The 24994-nt window shown below is 47.5% G+C and overlaps 1 protein-coding gene across 3 annotated transcripts in view; it reads right to left on the bottom strand.

The window, feature by feature from the left end:
- Positions 1 to 24994, bottom strand: part of DRAXIN (dorsal inhibitory axon guidance protein) — a 202949-nt gene that overhangs the window by 93413 nt on the left and 84542 nt on the right. For all 3 annotated transcript variants that reach the window (XM_085615397.1, XM_085615407.1, XM_085615401.1), the window contains exon 2: positions 21302 to 21781. In XM_085615397.1, the coding sequence (XP_085471523.1) occupies positions 21302 to 21767 (466 nt within the window). In that variant the 5' untranslated portion in view covers positions 21768 to 21781. The remainder of the gene's footprint in view (positions 1 to 21301; positions 21782 to 24994) is intronic.

Raw genomic sequence — 24994 nt, 5'->3', positions numbered from 1 at the left:
AATTGTATCCTCATACCACTCTGCAACATACCCCCATATTTTCCTTCCTCTCTTTTTAGATCTTACTCCTCTACAGGCATACAGAGCCTTTTCCTGGTTATATGTGCCAAGCAGTCTTGCCAGACACATCTGACATGTTGGAGATTCCAAATCCTTCCAGCGTGAGGCTATCCGTATCCTGTATACCACCATACCCATAAAAACACAGTAAGCCTGTTTATTACTCAAACCCAAAGAGCAGTCATAACCCAAAATAAAAACCGTTGGGGTGAAATCGATACAGGGGCAAAATAATTGTTGAAAAAACCTAAAAATATCCTTTCTCAGCGGTACAAGCTTGTCACATTCGTGGAACATGTGTTTCATATCAGCCGGCCCTTCCCCACACCTCGGACATCGATCATCCACCCGCATCCACCACTTATATAATTTAGATGGTGTATAATACAAGCTGAATAGGGTTTTATATGACTGGGCTTTCAAATTAGTACTTATTAAAACCTGATCGAACATTGAGAGGCTCATACACACGTCTACTTCAGGATCCACAAGTTTGCCCGCCCACAACGCCTCTACCTTTTCCAGATCATCAGAAATGTTCTCCAGTAAAAGAGCATAAAGCCCTCTTATTCTAGACGAGACCCTACCCAAAGCCTCCAGCATGGGGATCTTGCTCCAATTAAACCTAGGCCTTATGCCTACTATATAGCTCTTAATCTGGAGATATTTCATATAATCCACTCCTGACATACCATAGACAAATTGTAGTTCACTAAACGATAGAACCCCCTCCTCATTGCCAATATCACCAAACGTTCCTATTCCCCATTGCTCCCATCTGCCTCCGGCTCTGTCGAGTGTTAACGCCGGAAATAATGGCGATCGCCAAAGGGGGGTATAACGATTTATCTTGGGGATAGACATCATTTTGATGACATACCTCCACACCTTCCCTGCTCCCTGTATAACGCATTCCATTACAACGATTACCATTACAACGCATACCATTATAACGCATATTACTTTTAGGGCAACAGTAGGGTAAGTGTAGGATAGTGTATGGGTAAAAATTACTATTCCCTCTCCAGTGAGTGCAACAGTAGGGTAAGTGTTGGCTAGGGGAGGGGTAAAAACTACTATTCCCCATTACTTACCTGATATTGCGTTGTAATGGCATGCGTTGTAGTGACATGTGTTGTAATGACATGCGTTGTAGTGACATGCAATGTAATGGCTGCATTGTAATGGCATGCAATGTAAAGGATGTTGCGTTGTAATGACTGAGTTGTAAAGGTAGTGCGATGTAATGACTGCATTGTAAAGGTTGTTTCCCGATACCAACAATATCATCAACAATACCCCAATTACAACCACTACAAGACACAACCAATATCATCACAATTACAACCACCACTAATACTACCAGCAATAGTGCTAATACAGGTCAATGCCACCTATACCTCTACTTATACCACCAACCTCAGCTTCACCAGTACCATTCACCTCCAATTGTACCACTACCACAACCCATACCAACTAAAAATGGTAACCAAAACCATTACAGCATATACCACCAACACTACAGTCACACACACCACCAAAACCACCACCATTACTACCACAAAGACCAATACCACAGCACCACTAAATATGGCACAGCAACAATACACCACCACTACCACCAGAACTACCTAATCAATTCCATTAAATGCATCAATATCAATACCACCTTCAATAAAACCCCCAGCAAAAATGCCACCACCAATTCCATTAACAATACTACCACCGGGAGGAGGAGCCTAGCGCGCAACCAAGATGGCCGCGTAGGCTTACGGCTCTCGAGGGCCTACGCAACCTCCCACGTCTATCCTGACTAAATCCTGGTAAATTTGACGGGCTTTTGCTGATGCATTCGCGCTGAGGTGCCACCCGTTTTTCAAATTCAGATCGGACGCCGGGAACCCGAATGGTTGCCCTCCGAAGTTTGCGGCCTGCTATTGCCGTGGTCCCGATCTCGAGTTGGTGAGGTGCCCGGGTACGAAGTGAACAACAGCGGCATGCTGGGCTTGACTTGCCACGTACCCCGCACTTTCACTTTCGTTTTCAAGTCTGTTTTCTGAGATCGGCTGAGGGACCTTGGTGTTTCAGAGGAGCGCGGATGGCGGAGTGTCTGGCCTGATTTTCGGACTATACACGGGATTCCTGTCTGCGACTGCTGTGTTTGATTGAATTAGCCACCTGGTCCCTGTCCCTGGTGCTGGCGGGTGCCAACCTTGGTGGCCTCCGGACGATGGCGGCGAGACTAGACGGAGACAAGTCGAAACCCAAGTCAACCCGGAGGGGATCCTATACTCAGGCCAACAACATGGATCGTTATGCGCAGACAAAGGGATCCCCCAGTGGCTTGCATAAATCGCCTGAGAGGTCTAAAGAGGTCTCGGGCCCATCGTCAGAATTGACCCTGCAGGACGTCATGGGCGCCATTGAGGAGATGAAGGCTGCTGTGGGTCAGCGGTTTGATACCCTGGCTCATAAATTGGACGCGGTCCTGATCGATGTGAATTTGGTCAGGGCAGACCTGTCCAAAACCAACGAGCGGGTCGACTCCTTGACTCAAGCGGCGTCGAGCCTAACTGTGGATGTGGCCGCCCTGCAGACGGAGGTCCGTAGGTTGCGGCTTGCCAGTGACCAGACGGATCGTCGACTTGAGGACTCCGAAAGCAGGGCTAGACGGAACAATGTTCGTATCATTGGAGTGCCGGAAAGATCGGAGGAATCTGCTGCTGATCTTTTTGTGGAGGACCTGGTGATCAATCGTCTCGCGCCCAAGGGATTGAGCAAGTTCTTTGCAGTGGAGCGGGCCCACAGGATTCCGGGTGGTGCGCCCAAAGTGGGTGCTCCCCCGCGGCCTATAATCGCCCGACTTTTTAACTTTCGGGATAGAGATGCTATCCTTCAGGCGTCGAGGGTGGCCGGGCCGCTGAAGTTTGAGAACTCCAATGTCAGCTTTTATCCGGACTTCACGCAAGCGGTCCAGAAACAACGGCTGGGATTTTTGGGTGTCAAACGGCGCTTGAGGGACATGGAGCTGAAATATGCGATGTTATTCCCGGCGAGGTTGCGGGTTGAGTTCCAGGGTCGTTCCCACTTTTTCGACCGGTCGGAGGCGGTTGGAGACTCGTTGGATGCCCTGCCTCGGGGACAGGATCGAGACAGTCGGACGGCGGAGAGCGGATGGGATGTGGTGGAGCAGGACTAGAACTTGGTTCCTGGCGATGGACTGGACTGGCGATGTTTTGTACCTTGGCTCAATTGCACTCTAATTTGGCACAACATGCCCTTCAAATGCCTGGGGGTTGTGGGGAGCTTATTGGGGTCTTTTCCTCCTTTTGGGGTTCTTTTTGTGGTATATGTTAGGGCGACAGGCACACTGCAAGTTGGGGGGGCTGTTTGGGCTCAAGCAGGGGTGCAGGGAGGGGGGAGTTGTGGTTCCGGGACTGTGGGGGAGGGGGGTTGTTGGGGATTGTTTTTTTGTTTTGCAAGGCAATGTGAAGTTTTCTGCTGACTTATTCGGGTTGTGCTCTCCGGGATGTGGGTATCATGTGCGGGAGTGGGACGGGGGGTAGGGGATTGAGAATCCTTTCGTGGAATGTGAATGGACTGGGGGACAGGATCAAGCGCGGAGTGGTGTTGCAGTTCTTGAAGCGGATTTCGCCCGACATTGTCTTCCTGCAGGAGACACATTTGATTGGGAACTCCTTCCAGGCCCTAAATAGGAGGAGCTATCGCCTTGCCGCTCACTCTGGTTTCACTTCTGGCTCTAGGGGAGTGGGCATTCTGGTTAGGGCCTCTCTCCCATTGGAAGTGGACGAGGTGCTTCATGATGATAGGGGGTGATATGTGGCACTGGTGGGGAGATGGGAGGGCAGGACTATTTCGCTCGTGGCTGTGTATGTGCCTCCGGGGTTACAGACGGCTACATTTGCTGATTTGGGGCGTTTGGTCCTGGGACTCCCTGGGGGGGTTCTGGTGTTGGGGGGTGACTTTAATGCCGTTGTCTCCGGGTTGGAGGACCGTCACCCCCCCAGGGATCTCCCTAGGGCTCAGGCCTGGTTGGGGTTTTTTTTGGACACTTTGGGACTTGTAGATTGCTGGAGATTGATGCACCCGGGACAGGCGCAATATACCTTTCACTCGGGGGCCCATGGGAGTCTCTCGAGACTTGATTACATGCTTATGCCGGCGATCCAAGCTGGGATGATTGGGGAGGTGCGTCATTTAGCCCGAGGTATTTCTGACCATTCCCCTATATGGTTGCAACTGAGGGTTGTCCCTGGGGCAGAGGGGAGAGTGGCACCCATTAGCCCCTGGTATCTTCGTAACCCTAAGATCCGCGCGGAACTGGTCAAGTCCACTGATCACTACTTCACTGATAATGTGTGGTCGGTGTCGTCGGCCGTCTCCCTATGGGAGGCTTATAAAGTGGTGATCAGGGGGCAGGCCTTGTCCCTTATCTTCCATGCTAAGAGGTGCGAGAGAGCAGAGGTGGTTCACCTGGAAGCTGAAATAGCTGAAATGGAGGAGGACTTGGAGCGTGGAGTTACTGATGAGAAATTGCATGTTCTCAGCCTCAAACAATCAGATTATAGAGCGCTAGTCACGGAAGCTGCTAAAGGGATGAGTAGAGAGCAGCAAGGGCGACTGTATGATGTGGGGGATAAGGCCGGAAAGCTGATTGCTTGGTTGGATAAGAAGGAGAGAGCGAGCAGGGTGGTGCCCGTTGTGGAGAGGAGGGATGGAGTGCGTGTAGATCGTTGACTGCTTCGTGGCTCATTTCTGCGGGGTATACTCTCCGGTTTCTGTGCGTTCGGAGGAGGATTCTCATCTGTTGCTTAGAGACATTGCATTGCCAACCCTATCGGAGGCTGATGCAGTATTGATGGAGGCGAAGTTGTCGTCAGATGAGATCGCTCTGGCCACTCGCTCGATCGCATCGGGTAAAGCTGTGGGTCCTAATGGTCTTCCCATCGAACTATATAAGTTGCGTCCCGATAAGATAGCGCCGTATCTTCGTGATAAGTTTTTGGCGGCACGTGCGGCGGGCTTCCTCCCCCCTGACCAACGCCTCGCCACCATAGTTGTGATACACAAAGAGGGCAAGCCGCGAGCTCACTGCGCCTCCTATAGGCCCATTTCGCTGTTGAACGCAGAACCCAAAATTCTGGCTAAGGTGTTGGCTAACCGACTGGTTCGGGTCGTGGGCGACTTGATTCATCAGGATCAGTCCGGTTTTATACCCCATCGGAATACCGCTCTAAATTTGAGGCGGTTGCACGGCGTGCTTGCTAGAGCGGAATTTATACGTGAGCCGGCCATCTTGGCATCTTTAGATGCTACTATGGCGTTCGACACTTTGGAGTGGCCATATATTTGGGCCGTGTTTGCGAAATTTGGGTTCGGCCCTGAGTTTATTGGTTGGGTAAAATTACTATATGCTGACCCACTGGCTCAGGTGGTGGTGAATGGTAGGGTGTCGGCTCCCTTCGCACTGGGAAGAGGTACGCGGCAGGGATGTCCGTTATCACCCCTTCTCTTTGCACTTTCTTTGGAGCCTCTCGCCGCCTGGTTGCGTTGGGAACCGTCGTTGCGAGGCATTAGATGGACGCCGGAATTTGAAGACCGTGTCTCCCTTTACGCGGATGACATCCTTCTGTATCTCACCTCTCCCCGACAGTCGCTAATTGTATTGGTGGACGTACTGAATTCCTTTGGCCGCAACTCCGGCCTGGTCATCAACTGGGCCAAGTCGTGCGTCTACGTCCTCTCAGGGGATGCCCCCCTCCTGCCACGGGATTGCCCTATTCAGATTGCTACCCTGGGGTTCAAATATTTGGGAATCTTTATCTCACTGGATCCCGCGGTCCGCTATGAGCGAAACCTTCTCCCTCCCCTCCAGCGATTGAAGGCCGACGTCGCGAGGTGGCGACGACTTCCGCTTTCGCCGCTCGGACGGGCGGCATTGTTTAAAATGATGTCGCTACCTCGCTTTTTGTACGCTTTGCAAAATACTCTAGATGTCGTGCCAGCCCGTTATTTCCGGGAGGTGGAGGGTCTTCAGCGCCAACTGTTTTGGGACGGGTGGCCGCGGATTGCTCTCGCCAAGTTGACGCTCCCTTGGTACGATGGGGGGGTCGCCCTCCCCGATATTAAACGATACTATTGGGCGTCTCAGTTGGCGGCGGTGAACCACGGGATATACGGTCCTGCCTTGAACCCGGCCTTCGAGATGGATAAATTTCTGCTCCCGGGTGGGGACTATAATAGGGCGCTGTACTCGGTGACCCCGGACACGCGGTTGACAGGACCCACGCAGGTGGCGGTACGTGTGTGGCACGCGGCGAATGCTGCGATGGGGTGGAGGGATCGCTTGACTCGGGCGACGCCGTTGTATGCCTCTGGGCGGTTGGGCTGTTTGTGGAGATCGAAAGGCTTTGAGAAATGGGATATGATTGGTATATGTAAGGTGGGTGATCTTTGGGCGAAGGGATCTTTCAAAACGTTTGAAATGCTTAAAATTGAATATAAATTAAACGATAGAGAGTACTTCCGGTATGCTCAAGTCTACCATGCGCTGTGTTCGGTTTTTCCGGACGCTGCTGCTATCCCCGAGTATTCCCCACTGGAGGATAGAGTGTTGGATGGCTACGTGCCCGACAGCACTATTTCTCTGATTTATAAGAAACTCATTAATGATCGCGCGGACTTGCTGCTCCGTCTGCGGGAGGCATGGACGGGCGATGGCTTGGAACTGGACGATGAGGACTGGGTATCGGCGGTGGCCTCCCCGAAAGAGGTGGCGATCCCGGCCCGCTTACGATTTGTACAGCTGAAGATCCTTCATAGAGTGTATGTCACGGGGCCCGGTTTGCTGCGTATGGGTTATTCGATGGATGGACTGTGTAAGCGTGGATGTGGCCTGCCGGGCACCTTTCTTCATATCTTGTGGGAATGTTCGGAGGTTGTGCGATTTTGGAACGGTATCCACACCGTAATGGAGGAGGTCACGCACGTTGCCCTGTTGCCAGAGGCTAGGAGGTGTTTGTTGAATGTCTGGGAACCGAATGATTGTAATGCGGCTCAGACGCAGTGGGTGACCTTGGGGTACATGGTGGCTAAGCGTAACATTGCACAGTTATGGGGCTCCCCGAGGCCGCCCACGATCAAGGTATGGAAGGAGAATATGGATTGGTGTATGTTTAGGGAAAAGACGGTGTATGTGGCGAGAGGCAAGCCAGGGAAATGGACTAGGGTATGGGGTCCTTGGAATTTATATCGTGGACGTATCTGCACCCCGCCTCTGCCATTAGAGGTCGATATTGCTTTGACCCCCTAGCCGCGCATTCTGCGGGAGGGTGTGAGGTGTGTTCCATGCTTTGTTTTCCCGTCGCCCCCCTCTACCGCTTCCGGACAAGAACTGCTTTGGACACTGTATGTTGAGGTGTTCAAGTTGATATGGTATGATTAGCGCAGTATATCTAATGATAGTATGATTAGTTATAGTGTATTCAAGGGTTCGAAATACCCGTTATGCTTAGTACGACAGAAAGGGCCGAGAACCGAACAGCCTCCATCTTGGATTGTGGCTCTCTCGTTTAGGAATCACATGATCTCTTCCGCCCACCATCTGCTTCCCCTTTCTTCATACATTTGTTAGGAGACAGGCTGAATTGCTGAGAAGCAAGGTCACATCTGCTAAAAGGGAGTATCAAGCAAATTCCTCTAGACCGGGGACGAGAAGGGAGTCACCCCGTCGACCTTCTCTGTAAAGATAGTAACCCTTTGTATGTGTAACCGAAACTGGATATAGGCATGAGCTCATTAGGAGCGCCAGGACTAACTGGTACTTTTCCACATATAAGGTTTTGTATGCTGAACTGATAATGTATAAAAGTGTATTACTGTTAAGGAGCCAGCAGTCTTCCTCGGCGCACCTGATGGGTGAGGATCGACGAGGCTCCTCTATATAGAGTTCTGTGGTGGCCAATAAACGCTTGAACCTTCCACGTTGCCAACTGCTCCTTATTTGACTTAATATTGCGGGCCAGTGGTAAGTGTGGCCCTTGGAATAAATATTTGGACACAACAGTTGGCGACCACGAAGGGACCCCGTGACAGGGTCTTCCCCCCCCCCGTATTCGGGTGGTGGGATTAGGGGCGTCCTGACCGGTTGGCGGGAGAGGATTTCTTCCATTCTGCGCGGCTTTTTGGGACGTCCCCTGCTGCTAGTCACCCTTCACCGGGGTCCTACGGGCTTAACCCAGAAATGGACTGATTTGGTCGGGAGAAGTTGGCAGCGGAGAATGAACATTCGTATCTGGGTGCACCCGGTGAGTATAGATTGATTTGATTTGAAGCACGCATTGTAAACGGTGCATTATTTTGTTGAAGCACGCGTTGGAGACGGTGCGCTATTTGATTGATTTGAGAGCATTAGTTGAGAACGATGCATTTTTGATTTGAACACTGGCTGCATTTGTTTGAAGCTCGCGCTGGACAGCGGTGCATTGATTTGAAGGCGCGCACTGGAGAGTGGTGCCTTGCTTGATCGGTTTAGCATTACAGTGGTTTGATTCGAAGTACGTACCTTTTGATTGATTTGATTAAAACGGCGCGCTGGAGGAATATAGACGGATTGCACGTGGAAAGACCTGCGACCTAGACTGGGTAGCCACAAGGCATACTCCTGACGGGGCTAGTCCTCGTTGGGGGCTGGTCTTAGCGGTGAGCCAGAAGGGTGGCGGGAATCCCGCGTGCAGTTTGGCGTCTGAACTGTGAACCAGAGTCGACGGGCTTGGTTCTCCGATACAGATTGTATGTTGTGTATGATTCATGTTGAGTGTGGTTTGTGTGTACGTGTCTGAAACTAACCAAAATGTCTTGTTTTAGCAAACTGAATTGTTTTGGCTGCTGCTGCCGAACAAGTGACTCCAGATTAGCTGAGAGCCAACCCGCCCCGCCGGAGGGCAGTCCTAGCCATTTTATGTATGTCAAACATGGGATCTCTCCCTTATTGTTCTGCACTCTGTGGCATAAGTACACCAAGGGTAATGAAGAGTTACGATGGCCGAAGACGGGTTCATTCGATGAGAAGAAAATTGCGTTCCTACAGGAACAACTGTTTTCTAGGCGAAGTAGGCAGGCCATGTTCGACGCTCTAATTGCATGGCAGAAGGAGGCCAAACAACGGCGAATGAGGGAAGAGAAAGTGGCGAGAGCCAAGGCGGGACAGAATATAACTCAGAAGGCTATGGCCTATGATCGAGACAGAGTAGAAAAAGGATTGGACTGCATGAATCGCAAATTTAGATTAAAGGTTGATAAGAGCTATGTGACCCGCCCGAATGCGGAAGATGAAATAGAAGACTTATTAGACACCAGGCCACCGCCCCCTTATGTACCGCAGAGAATATATCCGGAGGTGACAGGGGCCTCGGCCCCGGTCCCGAATATGTCTCTGGGGGCCTCGGCTTCGGCTCCTCCAGCCACTCCTATCCCCCCCTCCCTGCCGGACCTCTCCCGATTGTCGACATCTGTGTCTGAAGTTATGGCCATGCTACCTAATTTATTGACGGCAGCTGCAGCTGGGACCCCTCAGCTGTCGCCGGGGTCAATGTCTTCCCCTTCTGTTCTGCCCTCCTCCTCCGCCAGTACGACACCGGTAACAGCTGTAACTACTCCAATACATCCGGCTAGTCTAACGGAGGGTAGGAGGTTGTTCACTCATTCTGCCTTGGGGACGGAAGAAAGGGAAACTATTGCCACACAAGCGTCCCAATGGATGCGGCATCCTATTTATACTCTTTCCGATATTTGGAGTACTATGAGAGACTATGAACCGGTGATGCAGCAGCATGCCCTGGAACATATGGCCAACCGTCTTATTTCCTTATGGGAACAGGTACACCAAGAAGGGAGAGCTCCGGCTATATTGTATGACATCCATGATCAGATTCACAAATCTCAATTGACGCCGGAAGAAGTGTATGGGAAGGTGCAGACTTTGGTTTCTTATAGAACTCGTTTGCAGCCTGCCATTCCCGCCGGATTCTCCCAGTTCCCTATGCGAGAAGTGCACCCTATCTACCATCCTGAGGTTGCCGAAGTGGTGGATGCCCAAGGTATCGTCACCCGTCCGAGAGTGGACGCCCGGTTCCAGGAACAATGGGTCTATACCCCCTGGAAACGTAGTGAGGTATTGTCCCTAAAAAGCCAGTTGCCAGATCCTAGAAAAAACCCCACTGCATATTACAAAGAACTGACCGAGGCCGCCTCGTCAGCAGTGATGACGCTGGCAGATATTGAATTATTCTTTGCCTTATTGGTACCGGTGGATATTTGGCGCCAGGTACATGACCAGGACCATGTTACGGAATTTGGTGGGACATGGGACCAACTGAGAGACTGGGATAGAGATCGTAAGCCAGGGAACAAACCTCGATCTGAGACACTGACCTTACCTGAAAAAATAATAACCTATATGCATTCATTGATCCCACCCCGGAAAGTAGATTGGGATAAACTGACGGCTTGTAGGCAAAAGAAGGATGAAAGTGTATCCGATTTTTTCACGAGGTTCGAGGGAGTATTCATTGATTTCAGCGGACAGGACCTGGCCACGGAAGGGGGTGTGCGTTTATTTGTTAATAGATTTGTAACAAATCTGCTACCTGAGGTATCGGCCCGGTTACAGGCCGCTGAGAGCACCTGGACGACCACCACACCTTCCACAATATTAAGCATGGCCCAGTATTATGAGCATCGGGAAAATGAGAGCAAGGATAAGACAGAAAAGAAGTCGAAGGACTTGAAAACACGAGTGTTACTGCAGCAAGTAGAGAGGGGTAGACGAAGAGGAAGAGGGTTGCAGAATTTCGTTCCAAGAGGGGCGGGACCCACGCAAACGGTTGGACGAACAGATTTAGGCATCAATCAATGTGCCAGCAGTCTTCCTCGGCGCACCTGATGGGTGAGGATCGACGAGGCTCCTCTATATAGAGTTCTGTGGTGGCCAATAAACGCTTGAACCTTCCACGTTGCCAACTGCTCCTTATTTGACTTAATATTGCGGGCCAGTGGTAAGTGTGGCCCTTGGAATAAATATTTGGACACAACAATGTTGTTCCCTATCCTGGGAAGAGCACGCTGCTATTTCGGACTCTCATTGCCTTGAGTGTGTTTTATACTTAAGAGAAAATGAAACTGTTGTTTTCGATTGCTCCTGGCCTATGGCCACGGCCTGTTATATGTGCTCACGAACTGCTGGGCGCTTTGCCTCTGGTTCATTTGAATGTGTGGCGTTGCACTGCGGGCCCTCGGGCTCTATAGCGGCCGGCCCTGGTGGTTGTAGGCCCTTGTCTGTATTTTATTGTGTGCTAACGGTTTCTAATAAAAAATTAAAAAAAAAAAAAAAAACAATACTACCACCAGCAATACCAACATTTCGAATACCACAACCCCAATTCCACCTTTAATACTATCACCAATGTCACCACTAATACCAGAACCATTAATAACACACCACCACTACTATTAGTAATCCCACCAATACCCCCACCTGCAATGTCACCATCAATACCACGTGCCAACAATAACACAATACCACCACCATTACTAAGACACCACAACTACCATGAATACAGCTCATCACAATAACTCCAGTGTCACCACACCAGTGCCACTACCAATAACACAGCATCCTTACCAGTATCACCACAATACCACCATCAATACCACCTCACCAACAATAACACCAGTACCACCTCCACAATACCACTCTCCATATGGCGACCAATAATAGCACCACCACATCACAACTACCAATATTACCATCAATACCACCTCAGCAACATTAACACCAGTACCACCACTTCCACCAATACCACCACCACCACACACCAGCAATACCACCAATACAATCAATACTACCACCAATAATATGAATTCAATAATACCACCACCAAGGCCACCATCATCAACAGTGCCACCACTAATAATACTAAAAATGCAATACCTTTGCCACCTTTATCACCACCATATTACCAATTCTGCCACCATCAACACCACTACTATCATCAACACCAGCTATACCACCATCACCACCAACGCTACACTACCAAAACCACTACAACCACCAATCAACTATTTGATCTGGCTATAAATTGTTATTGCATGGGAGCATAATTTCTGCATTATTGTGTTTGCATATGGTATCACGTTAAACGCATGACTATTGACCTTGCCTATTTTTATGAATGCATAGGCAGCTTTCTAGCAAGTGACGTGCTATTTTGCCTGGAGCTCTGAAAATAGTCATAGCGCTTAATACACTGTATGTGATCTTAGATCACAGCAAGTCACACCTAGTACAATCTCCTATGATAGTGTTGTGTTATCCAGTGTTACATTCTCTTCTCAGGTAAAGCTCATGCCAGCTTACTGCATGCTTCATATTCAATCAGTGTTAATAAGGAAATGCTGGATCAAAATTTCTATATTGCTTAAAACTACAAAATGTCCTGAACTAGAAATGAAATCCATTGTGACATTTAGTATCACCAACACGGCTGTGGATTAACCACAGTGCCCGGGGTAGCAGAAGTGACATTCAGACAATCACCTGAACTAGTACTAGGCACCTTGGTAATTCAACACTAGTCTTCAATCACCTTGTGGGGTTACAGCAGCCCTGTCAGAAGGGTTTGTCAGAGCCTGGATCACAAACTTAATGTGCGGCCCCTCTCTAGTGACACGATCATCTCATTGAAAACAAGCATTTGCAATGCAATAGGTCTCGCTTTCACGCGAGTTTGAGCTATTGACATTGCAAATAACAATGCCTTTTATTTTTGTTTTCGTTTTAGAAACATAAATAGAAGGCATTGTCATTTAAAATGCCAATAGCTTAAACCCGCGTAAATGCGAGACCAATTGCATTGCAAATGCTTGCCCTGGCAGACTAGTAGCCCACAGCATCATCAGCAGTCTGCCAGCTCTCGGAGACTAGCAGTCTTTTACCAACAGCAGGCTCACAGCCCTCACAGAGTACCACTCTCACACAACCAGCAACATCCTCCTACCCCTCTCGGATTACCACTCACACACAGCCAACAACATCTTCCCACCCCTCACGGATAACCAGTTGCACACAGCCAACTACATTCTCCCACCCCTTCCGGATTACCACTCGCACACAATCAACAACATCCTCCCACCACTCACGGATTACCACTAGCACACAACATCCTCCCACCCCTCACGGATTCCAGGACTTAACCACCTGTTTACAGCCCTGCCAAGTTTCGGGGCCGATGGCGACTAGCTGCTCTAGTCCAGATTTTTTATTCTTTTATTTTGAGTCTTGTTTATCCCATTATAAAAACCAGGACTACAAGTCCCAGAATTCAAAGAAAAAAATACTGTTCTGGAGCAGCTTATCAGGTATTGACTTTGGAAACTTGGCGGCTGGGTGTTTATTTTATTAGAATGCTGAGGGAAATCCTGGCCTTGGAGAGCTACTCACTGCCACTCACCCACGGTCCTGGGAACCCTGATAGGTCTAGGCTTATAACAGAAATAAAATACAATACTTCGACTTGCTGCAAAAACAAGCGCTCTGGAGCGACTTTCCTTTTCTGTGGCAGTTTTATACGCCTACATGTATTCCTATGGCGCATAGCCTTCGCCACACGCTGAATACCCATGTGCCATGATTCCCAGCTCACCTTATGGTTCACCGTGTGAAACTCGATATTTACATGGCGGCCGTGTGATGAGCGCCTAAACCGCATGCACGGGTGGCATTGTGTGAGATGACAGGTCTGTGAAGGAGCGGTTTATGCAGGTATCTGGAGGGCGTTCTGGAAACGTTTCTCGAACTAATCAATGACAGCTGAATATACAGACCAGCAAAACAATTACCACCCAGATATTATAGTGCGCACCGCCACACCGACTGCACGAAAGTTTCCCTACAGCACCTTGCAGCGGGGAATTCCTTTTTCAAGGAGTACATTTGGTGTTAACCATATGGCTACATCATAAGGACACCTCGTTGCCAGTTTAAGGCCTTTGGTCGCTACTTTCTGAAGCCCGTCTCCGTTCATTCAAGATTTTTACATAGAGACGGGTTTCTCCATATCGGATGTCTGTGGATATACATGTAACGAACTCGAGACAAGCGTGAATCTTGATAAACTAATACAATCAGTTCAGTGCTTGACTGCAATCAATTGTCACACTTAAAACAATGATATGTAAAAGTAAAGTTCAGGGGTGGAAAAGCTGTGTCAGTGTGAAAACAAGCGCGCGGTGGGAGCATTTGATGCAGAGAGGAGACGCCATGTGCGTGCACATTGCCTGTCCGTGCGCGCACATGGTTTGTCTCCCTACGCGCGCCAAACCGACAACAATAGTCTCGCTAAGGTGAAGCAGCGTGCATGCGCTGCGTTCACTAGGCGAGACGTAATAAAAACAATGTCCAGAGACATAGTTGAAGGCAACTCCAGCATATGGCGCCGCCTCATGAGAAATTCTCCTCTGACCCCTACAACCCTTGAAAAGGTCGAAGCTTTGCTTCTGTTAATGACAAAAGTAAATCCATTTCCAGGGTAGGAAAAGAACAGACCACATCCCATAAACAAAGGGGAGGGGAGCTGAAAAGGCTTCCACGCGTGGAAATATAAACGTACCAATATTTTCACGTGCAAAATGGAATTCACTGTCATGACCGTTTTACAAAAGTACGCCTGGAACCTATGCATTAAAGCACTATTAAGTGCACATGTCAAATTAAAAGGTATGTTTTAACTGAAATGGAAAACTATCAGGACTGTGAAGAGATCATTTGGGATTTACTGAAACAATTTACAAAGAGTATCAGAACCTACTTCTCATCAGTTTTGTCACTCACTTCAATCTGTGCTAGTGGGAACTGTGGTGTTAGCACTACATATTAACAGATTTCAGTGAAGGGAGGGGCGACCTTTCGCCGTACTGCGCCCTAATGGGGGGGAGTGTTGACAGCTCTCTGAGCGTCACCTGCAGACTCTCTGAAACTAAGTAAAATGGGTTGAATACACACAGGGTTAGTTGTGGCGCTCACAGTTCACGTGCTAATAAGAAAGACCTCTATGTATGGGGAACAAACCTTTACAGTGCGGTCATTACACCGCGATACCTTTACAACGCGGTTGTTACAACGCGGTTGTTACAAAGACCGAGTTGTTAGTACGCAATGCATTTACATCGCAAGTTTTTACAACGACTTCCACTAGGGGCGCTGAGGTATTGGAAATTAATTCCAACACCTTCCCTACTGTAGCGCAAACTGGAGTAGGAATAGTAAATAATACTATTCCTAAGTCCAGAGCGCCCCCTAGTGGAGGTCATTGTAAAGACTTACGACTGCATTGTAATAGCACGCAATGTAATACATCGCGTAGTAAAGTGCTATATTCCTATGTATGTCACGGTGCTTCAAAGGAACGGAGGAATCAACCTTCCCCCTCAAAATTAGATCACAAAGATCCCTATGATGATATAAACATAAACCATGAGCACATGCTAAATCATTTCGCAATTAATGCAAATAATTAGTGCACAAAGGTTCATTTCATTTTCTTTATTTTGTTAACTTCTTTAGCCCAGCCAACACGCGTTTCGTCGTATAAGGAGGTCCCCACGCCTTCCTCAGAGCTAAAAGATATATTAAACACATGTTTGCAGTGTGCAGATTACATATCACACAACAAAACCCCTGTGATTATGGTGCTACATCGTTCTGAGTACAGAATATGAAAGAACGGGGTGTCTAGCAGGTGGAAACTCATGCACAATAATTTAGACCACCATTCCGATCCATGTTGTATGTATCCAAACCAATATACCACATTAACACATAAAATTGAAATCTTTAAAATAAACATCTTAAAACGTGGGATATGGTGCAATTCTGGGAATAATTTGAAGTGCACTTTCTCTGTCAGAAATGATTATGCCATCAAGCCTATGTGTTGTTGTCAAAGCCCCCTGCAAAAGATACTACCCTCGTAACCAGAGAGCACATACCTGTCGTCCTTTATGCCAAATGGCAAGTCCAACCTGGAGTAAAATGATAAAAGAAAAAAGCTCTACCAATTGACGTGCTGGTTGATGTTGCGAGGGTCCCAGTAGTCCACCTAAGAACACCTTTTACCTCAAAACCAGTTATAATTCCATCCCGGCAATCCAATCGGTGTTTTCACAGTTTAACGAATCTGTGTTAACAGTAAAGTGTATCAATGAAAGAGGTTATTTAGAACCAATCGTAATATAACTATCTTGAAAGTCACTTCCGTGTACAAATCAAATATTCTCACCTGTGTCGTATGAGACTTCATATGCTCTACTTCTTAATCCATCACTTCATATATCGGAGCCATTACCCCTCCAGACAAATTCAAATGTCCTTCAATACCTATTAGTAGAAGCACCCATCACTATCTTTATAATTCTATACATTCCAGATACCTTGCTGTTCCATTAGTACAAACCGGGAAACCCACCTGAAAGCGAGTACACTACAGAAACTCATCCGGCGTCGGTCAGCCGCGCCCTCTCTGTTTACTCTCGCGGAAACAATACGTTTGACCCCTTCGGTATTTAACTAGACCTGCCGGCCTGTATGACTCCAGCGCGTTCCATCTGTTTCAATTCTTAACCACAGTGAGACTGCATCTTGGAGGGGCATCTGTATATCCTTCCCCCAGCCAACACTCATAGTCTAGCTAGTGTGGATATACATTTTTTATCCGTGCCCCAGGTGTGAAATCTCATAAACAGATTCTATCAATAACTGAACTCTCTGGTGCAAAAATTCATAAAACGTTTTTGCTGGAAATGTGTGACTCCAATCGCTACCCTAAGGTGTGTTTGTTGCATATATCCAGCTGAATCAATTATGTTTCAATGTACCACGTCTCCCGTACGGACCTCCATTCATTTCTCCATGTTTATTTAGAACACAATTATCCTCCATTTATTCCTACCCAGCTCTATATACAATCATTAAGTACCAGGTTCAGGAACCAATCAATGTGTCCTTTGAATAAAAATGGGAACACCATTGCTCATTCAGATATAAACTAACTTTTATCTGGCTACCTTTTTTCTACCATAAGGCTCTCGCCCAGATGTTTCAAATCTCCCATGGCTATTAAGCCATTTGAAGCAAACACAAGGAGATGATGAACGGAGCGCTGAAACTTTTTTAGACACTCACCCCCAGTCACAGATCTGGGTTTAATCCATCATCATTCTTTAGCTCACTTTGCCACCTCAGTTCAGACCCAGCTATATGCAAATCAGTCTTGACCCTGTGCCTCATGGGAACAGTCCAGCCCGAACTACTAAGCCATCTCTTCCCTGAACCGGAAACAAGCATCCTGGGACCGGTTTCCGGGTAACACCCTTCATCAGCCAGGCTAGCTTGAATCCAGTGGCAAAGTGAGCAAGGGACCCACGTCTGGGCGCAGGGTCAAGATTGATTTGCATAAGGCTGTGTCCAAAATGGAATGGCATGGTGAGCAAAAAAACGATGGATTTAGGCCCAGATCTCTGTACTGGGGTGAATGTATGACATTGTTCTACATTCTGTTCATCAATTGTTCTTTTTGCATTTGTCACCCTGAGTGAGACGGGTATGCCCAGACGTGGGTCCCCTGCTCTCCATGCCACTGCAGTCAAGCTATCCTGGCTGATAAGGGCTGAAAGCCCGAAATCGGTCCTAGGATGCTTGTTTCCATTCCAGGGAGGACCTGGCTTGGCAGTTCGGGCTGGACTGTTCCCATTGGGCGCAGGGTCAAGACTGATTTGCATATGGCTGGGTCCAAACTGGAATGGCATGGTGAGCAAAAGAACGATGGATTTAGACCCAGATCTCTGTACTGGGGTGAATGTATGACATTGTTCTACATTCTATCCATCAATTGTTCTTTTTGTATTAAGTCATTTGATCACATAAGATGGGGAAAAAAATCAACAAACCTACAAAATATTTTACATGAAGTTCTTCTTAGCAATGTTTACAAATTTTGATGCTTTTGGGACGGTCAAGGATCACAATTACTAATGTATTTTTATACCATTGACGCATGTAAAGCATCAATTACATCTATGTTCAAGTATAACTTTACACATCCCATCTATGTATAAGGACCAATGACAAAATCTATTCATATTTGCATGACCTAATCTCCTAGAAGGTATTGTAGTTCCTGATCGGTGTTGAGGCCTTGCTCAACGGCCTTAAGACGCATTATCCGTAAGGGAGAAGTGGTACAGTGAAACATGATTGATTCAGATGGATATATGCAGTAAACACCCCTGGGGTAGCGATTCGAGTACCACATTTCCAGCAAAAGAGAAACATGAATTTTCCCACCAAAGAGTTCGGGTTTTGATAGAATGTTTTTATCAGCTGTGACACCTGGGCCACTGATTTAATTTTGATACCAACACTAGCTAAACTATGAGTATTGGCTGGGGGAAGGATATACATATGTCTTTCCAAGAAGGCAACTCATTATGGTTAAAAATTGGAACTTATAGGATGCGCTGGAGTCCTAAGGTCCGGCAGGTCTAATTAAATCCCAGAGGGGTCAAAGGTATTGTTTCCGCGAGAGTGAACACAGACGACGCGGCTGACAGACGCCGGATGAATTTCTGTAGCGTACTTGGTTTCAAGTTGGTTTCCCAGTTTGTACTAATGGAGCAGCAAGGTATTTGGAATATATAGAATTATAAAGACAGTGACCGGTGTTTCTGCTCATAGGTAATGAAGGCCTTTTAATTTGTCTGGAGGAGTAATGGACCTGATATATGAAGTGATGGATTAATATGAGGATATGAAGGTACATATGACATGGGCAAGAATATTTGATTTGGACATGCAAGTCACTTTTGAGATAAATCAAAAATTGATTACCTGAGCAGTAACCAGAAGTATATGTCTCTATGTTATATAATAGAGTTTTCAAGCATAAATTCATAAAAAGTGATAGTGTCCAGTATTCATCCACAATCTTTATTTTCAGATTCAGTAGTTTCTCTTGGAAGATTTGTTTATACACAAATTCCATTCTCAGATCGTACAGCCAACACGTGTTTCGTCTATGGTAACATTTTTCCAAAAGACTTCCTCAGGGCTGTAATAGACAGATATACAATTTAATTACCAACTACCACATCTCTCTAAATAAGTTAAACTTGACCTCCACCGAAGAGAGAAAGAGTGAGAAACGGAAACGAGAAATAGGAAAAATCCCCGAAATGTGCACATAGCGTACCAACCACCAAGAAATAGGTTGTAGATAAGACATGATTTTCCATGAAGAAAATCATATCATAGGTCAACAAACTGTTATCATCAAACAGTATTTGCCAAAATGTAAACTTATTTTTAATTACTTTGAAGCACAGCTACAATCTTACATGATTCTGACAGACACCAAAAGAAGCCCATGCTATAGGGCCAACCAATAAAAACCACTAACCTTAAGCAACAAGTACAATAAAGGTGATCCTTAAATCATTGATATCTCCATAAAATCTAAAATAGGAAGCGGGAGAACAAACCTCCTATCAGTTATAATCAATGATATCATGGGAACTATATTATTACGTCAATTTATCCACTCACCATAGACCACGTATGGCTCTTCCTATTTCCAAAATACCATTTCCGAATTAGCAATGTTTTCAACGACCAGCACGTAACAAACTTCTCCTTATTTACTGACTCCTGACACGAAGAAAACATACATAATTATTGAAAAAAGTTGAGGAAATCTTCTCCAATTATTTAGCATTTTCTAATAATTCCAGTTGCCAAACCACTTTTGTCCTTATTTATATGAAATTGAATTAAACATTGTTCATAACCGAACACAACATAGAATTCTATTGCTGAGTACTAATTTCTGTTCTCCAACCTCCAAAGCCTAAAATAATAGCTAATATTACCGCTATCGAATTTGAAAGGTTCTCCTCATTAAAACGAACTACTAAAACGACAATCCTGAACCTTGCTACTGTTCTTCAAAACCTCACCTCCAAAATAAAGATTGTGGACGAATACTGGACACTATCACTTTTTATGAATTTATGCTTGAAAACTCTCTTATATAACATAGAGACATATACTTCTGGTTACTGCTCAGGGAATCAATTTTTGATTTAACTTTTAGCAATTGCTTGCAATTGTAAATTAACAGCGTGGGGTGGTGGCTGTTTGAATTTCCCTTTGATGCACAAAACTTTTTTGGTAATTTGGTTGTTGACACTTTAACCTTCAGACTTTTCGCAGTTTAGACCTCACTACCCGCTAGTAGGAATCACTTTTGAGATAATTATATTACGATTCGTTCTATATACCCTCTTTCATTGATACACTTTACTGTTAATACACAGATTCATTAAACTGTGAAAACACCGATTGGATTGCCGGGACGGAATTAAAACCGGTTTTGACATAGGAGGTGTTTTTATGTGGATTATCGGGACCCTTGCAACTTCAATCAGCACGTCAATAGGTAGAGCTTTTTTCTTTTATCATTTTACCACAGGTTGGAATTACCATTTGGCATAAAGGAAGACAGGTATGTGCTCTCTGATTACGAGGCCAGTATCTCTTGCATGGGGCTTTGACAACAACACAGGCTTGATGGCATAATCATTTCTGACAGAGAAAGTGCACTTCAAATTATTCCAACGATTGTACCACATCCCATGTTTTAAGATTTTTATTTTAAAGATTTAAATTGTATGTGTTAAAGTGGTATATTGGTTTGGATACACATGACATGGATCGGAATGGTGTTCTAAATCATTGTGCATGGGTCTCAACCTGCTGGACACCCCGTACTTCATATTCTGTACTCAGAACAATGTGGCACCATAATCACGGGGGTTTTGTTGTGTGTTGTCTGCACACTGCAACCAGGTGTTTATTACATCTTTTAGCCCTGAGGAAGTTGTGTGGAACTCCCTATATGACGAAAAACGTGTTGGATGGCAAATGAGCTAAGAAAATAAAGACAACAAAAAGAACCTTTGTGCACTAATTGTTTTCAATAATTGTGATATGATTTCGCGTTTGCTCGGGGTTTACATTTATGTTGAATCTCTGAAACTAACCCAACCGCTCTCAACCAGGAGAGTCTCCAGCCCCGCCCCTTCACCTCACCAATCAGAATCAAGGACGCACCTCCCTGCTGCTTCAGGCGCTCCTGGCGGTTTTGCCGTTTCTGCTCTCGGTTCAGTTTCTTCCCTTTGGGCCCAGACCCCGGTGATTGGTTCTCCTTTTCGCCGTACGGATACTCAAAGCCCAGAAACACTCCCTTGTGCTGCCTCAGGGGGGCGGGGCTCTCTTCCTCTCCCCAGGTGCTCCCCATTCTCGGGATCTCCCCAGATCCTCGGGCTCTGGAGGGCGTGTCGTGGGACCCCCGGCCTCTAGAGGGCCCACGGCCTCTCGTCACTCCATGTTTGCGGTTTCGCCCCTCGCGGGCCGGCTGCTCCCAGAGCTCCTGGTTCTGCGCCTCATAGATCGAGGCATCCGGTATCCTTCTGGATTTGACCCCGGCCTCAAGCGAAAACACGGGGTGAAAGGTGTCCAGCAAAGGCACGAGCAGCACCGTGACCTGGAAGACGGCGTGGGGTGCGAGCACCAGCATTCTCAACGCATAACCTGAGAAAAAAAAACACAAGATGTCAGAAGTCTACTTCATAACAGCAGAAAGGAACTGTAATTCTGACAAACCTGAAACACTAGACTAGAGTGATAAGAAAAAGGCGGGGCCGTCATCGGCCCTGCCGCAGGTATGGCGAGGCCCCGGCCCCCTCGCCTGCTCTCCCTGATGGGGCGCGCTCTGCCGCGTCATCATGACGCGGTGGACGCGCCACAGCGGGGATTGGCCAGAGGGGGCTCCCCCTTGACCCGGAAGCGATTGATTCGCTTCCGGGTCAAGGGGGAGCAGGGGTCAGGCCGGTTAGAACCGGCCTGGCCAGAACTAAGGGTTTAAAGTTTTACTGATCAGTGTGTGGGTCACCGGGCAATTGTTGGCCCACGTAAAATGGCTAGTAAACGGGGTGCAAAGCGTTCCCGCATGGAACACATGTTGGAATCTATGATGCGCAGGATGGTGACAATGGATAGGTGATGGGGAAAGGTAGAGCAAATTGGGCATAGCCTAGCGGAGATCAGACAGAAGGTAGATGACCAGGGTGGCCCATCAGGCAGGCCCAAGCGAACAATAGTGCCCCCAAAACCCAGAGGGGAATTAGAATCACTCCCCAAGCGGGTTAGAAACAGGAAGGGGAAGAACCAAGACCCCACACCAAGGCAACCTTTAGGGGAGATTCCTTCGGGGGAGGGTCCCTCAGGCCTTCCAGTCACACCAGAGAGCCCTATAGCTATACCAGATTTAGCGCCAAGTGTCCCATTGACCCCTGTGCCTTCCCCGCCAGTGCCTGCACCAAGTTCGGTGCCTCCAGCTACCCCGGTGGTACCAATGATAATCCCAGTAGTGCCCACACCATGCCCAAGGGTTCCGGTCCTGAATCCAGTGACCTCCATCCCGGTTTTAGCGCCAGTAGAGGTTAGTCAGGTCCCGCCGGAGTTAGCAGCGCAGATAGCGGCAGTCCTCCCTTGGTTAGGGAAGGGGGGAATGTTACCACCCTCTGTGAGCGCAAAGGAAGTAGGGGAGGACCCATTAGCAGAGGCGCAGATGATGGTGGCGAGGATTATGGCTGCCCCAAGTGGGGTGCCGAGCCCAGGCCCGAGTAATACCAGTCAACCCCAACCAGCGCAACAAGAGAGCGAAATTGGAAAAGACAAGATGACGGAGCCAGCTGGAGTTGGGGCAATAGGTAAGGAGGTGGCACTGCCATTGCTGGGCGCGGGTGTGCTACCCTCTAGGAGGGAACATTTAGCAAGGCATGTAACACGGGAGGTGAGGGAATTGATATGGTCTGGTGATTATGTCAATATGTTTTCTTTACTTGTGGATAACAGGGAAATGGAGTATGCCAAAAGGCAAAAGGATTGGATGCTTCCCAGTGAATGGCGGGTTGAAATGTCGAGATTCAGGGTGGAGGAGACCCTGACCAATTGGATAAAGGTTTTCTCAGTGTTTATGGCCATAATAGCTGAGCGTCACCAAATCTGCAAGCAGAAATGGCGTGTTACCAGAGCAGGGTTACTATGACTCATGATAAATATGGGGGGGTAGGTTGGAAAGAATATGACATGAATTTCAGGAAGGCTAAGGAATTTGACCCATCACTTACATGGGACCGGGTTGACTCAATCTCATGGTTTGATCAGTTTGGCCCAGGACAGCCGGGCAATGCAGTTCAAAATTGGAACAAGAGTCACACTTCTCAAGCACCTCAGCCCTTTCGGCCACCACAAACCGGGGGCACGGCCCATGGTGCAGGGAACGGGGGGGGGTCGAAAAGGAGTATGCTGGGATTTTAATAGAAAGACATGCACCAGAGCCCAAGGCACTTGTAAATTTAGACACGCATGCTCCATATGTAATGACCCTTCTCACCCAGAATCAAAATGCCTCAAGAAAGAGAATGCATTCTCAGGAAATAGAGGGAGGAAGAAACAAGAATAGGGAAAAGGAAAAAATGGTAACACATTCACCCATTGAAGTTCTGGCTATGACTCCTTGGTTAAACAGGTACCCAGATCATGCCGCGGCTAGGATGTTACAGGAAGGCTATTTGTATGGTTTTAGGATTCCAGTTGTTGACTATACAGGGACACCAGAGTGTAAAAATCAGCTGTCGGTAAGGTCCAACCGAGGGGTAGCAGCAGTAAAAATTGCTAAAGAATTGCACCTGGGTAGAATAGCGGGTCCATTTGACCACATCCCCGTGCCCAACTTTGTCTGCTCGCCCTTGGGGGTGGTCCCAAAGAAAGATGAGGGGGAGTTCAGGTTGATTCATAATCTATCAGCCCCTAGAGGCAATTCATTAAATGACGCCATCGACGAAGAACTAGCGTTAAATATGCTTCTTTTGACCAGGCAGTTGACATGCTAAGGGTTCTGGGACCAGGGGCCTTGCTAGCCAAATCAGATGTTGAATCCGCCTTCCGGCTGCTGCCGGTTCATCCTTTAGATCACCACCTGTTAGGCTTTTCATTCAAGGGAAATTCTACATGGATATGTGCATGCCCATGGGTTGTTCTGTTTCCTGCGCTTACTTTGAAAAATACAGTTCATTTTTGGAATGAGTTTTCAGGCAGGCGACGGGGCACCAATATGTCATGCATTATCTGGATGACTTTCTCTTTCTGGGGTCGGCGGGCTCCCGGGAATGCGCGGTGGCATTGCAGGAATTTTGCGTGCTCATGCGTGTTTTTTGGGTCCCTCTGGCACCAGGGAAGACAGTGGGTCCAGCAACCACAATTGAATTTTTAGGCATTGAATTGGACTTTAGAGCAGTACTCCAAAAATGTTTGTCAAAAGATAAAGTGACCTTACACCAGCTACAACAGGCAGTGGGCCAGTTGAACTTTGCACTACGGGTAATACCTATGGCACGACCATTCTCCCGTTCCATCTCACAGGCCATGACAGGCCTGCAAGAAAAACATCATCACACAAGACTGTCGTCTAAGGTTCGACAGGACATGCAGATTTGGATCGCATTTCTGGAGGGTTTCAACGGCAGGGTAGTGTGGCCCGGTCCTCCCACTACTTCCGCGGAGTTAGGTTTATGGACTGACGCTGCGGACAGTGTGGGATTTGGCGCCATACTCGGGAACAAGTGGGTGGTGCAACATTGGCCGGTTTGGTGGGTTGGGAGTGGTCTGACAGCCAACATAGGTTTCCTGGAACTTTTTCCCATTTGGGTGGCATTGACTGTTTAACCTCATCTGCAAAAT

The sequence above is a fragment of the Triturus cristatus genome, chromosome 1_2 (genome assembly GCF_964204655.1).
Source record: "Triturus cristatus chromosome 1_2, aTriCri1.1, whole genome shotgun sequence".
Taxonomy (NCBI): domain Eukaryota; kingdom Metazoa; phylum Chordata; class Amphibia; order Caudata; family Salamandridae; genus Triturus; species Triturus cristatus.
Note: the sequence above shows the minus strand (reverse complement) of the source record. Positions and strands in the feature narration are given on the sequence as shown.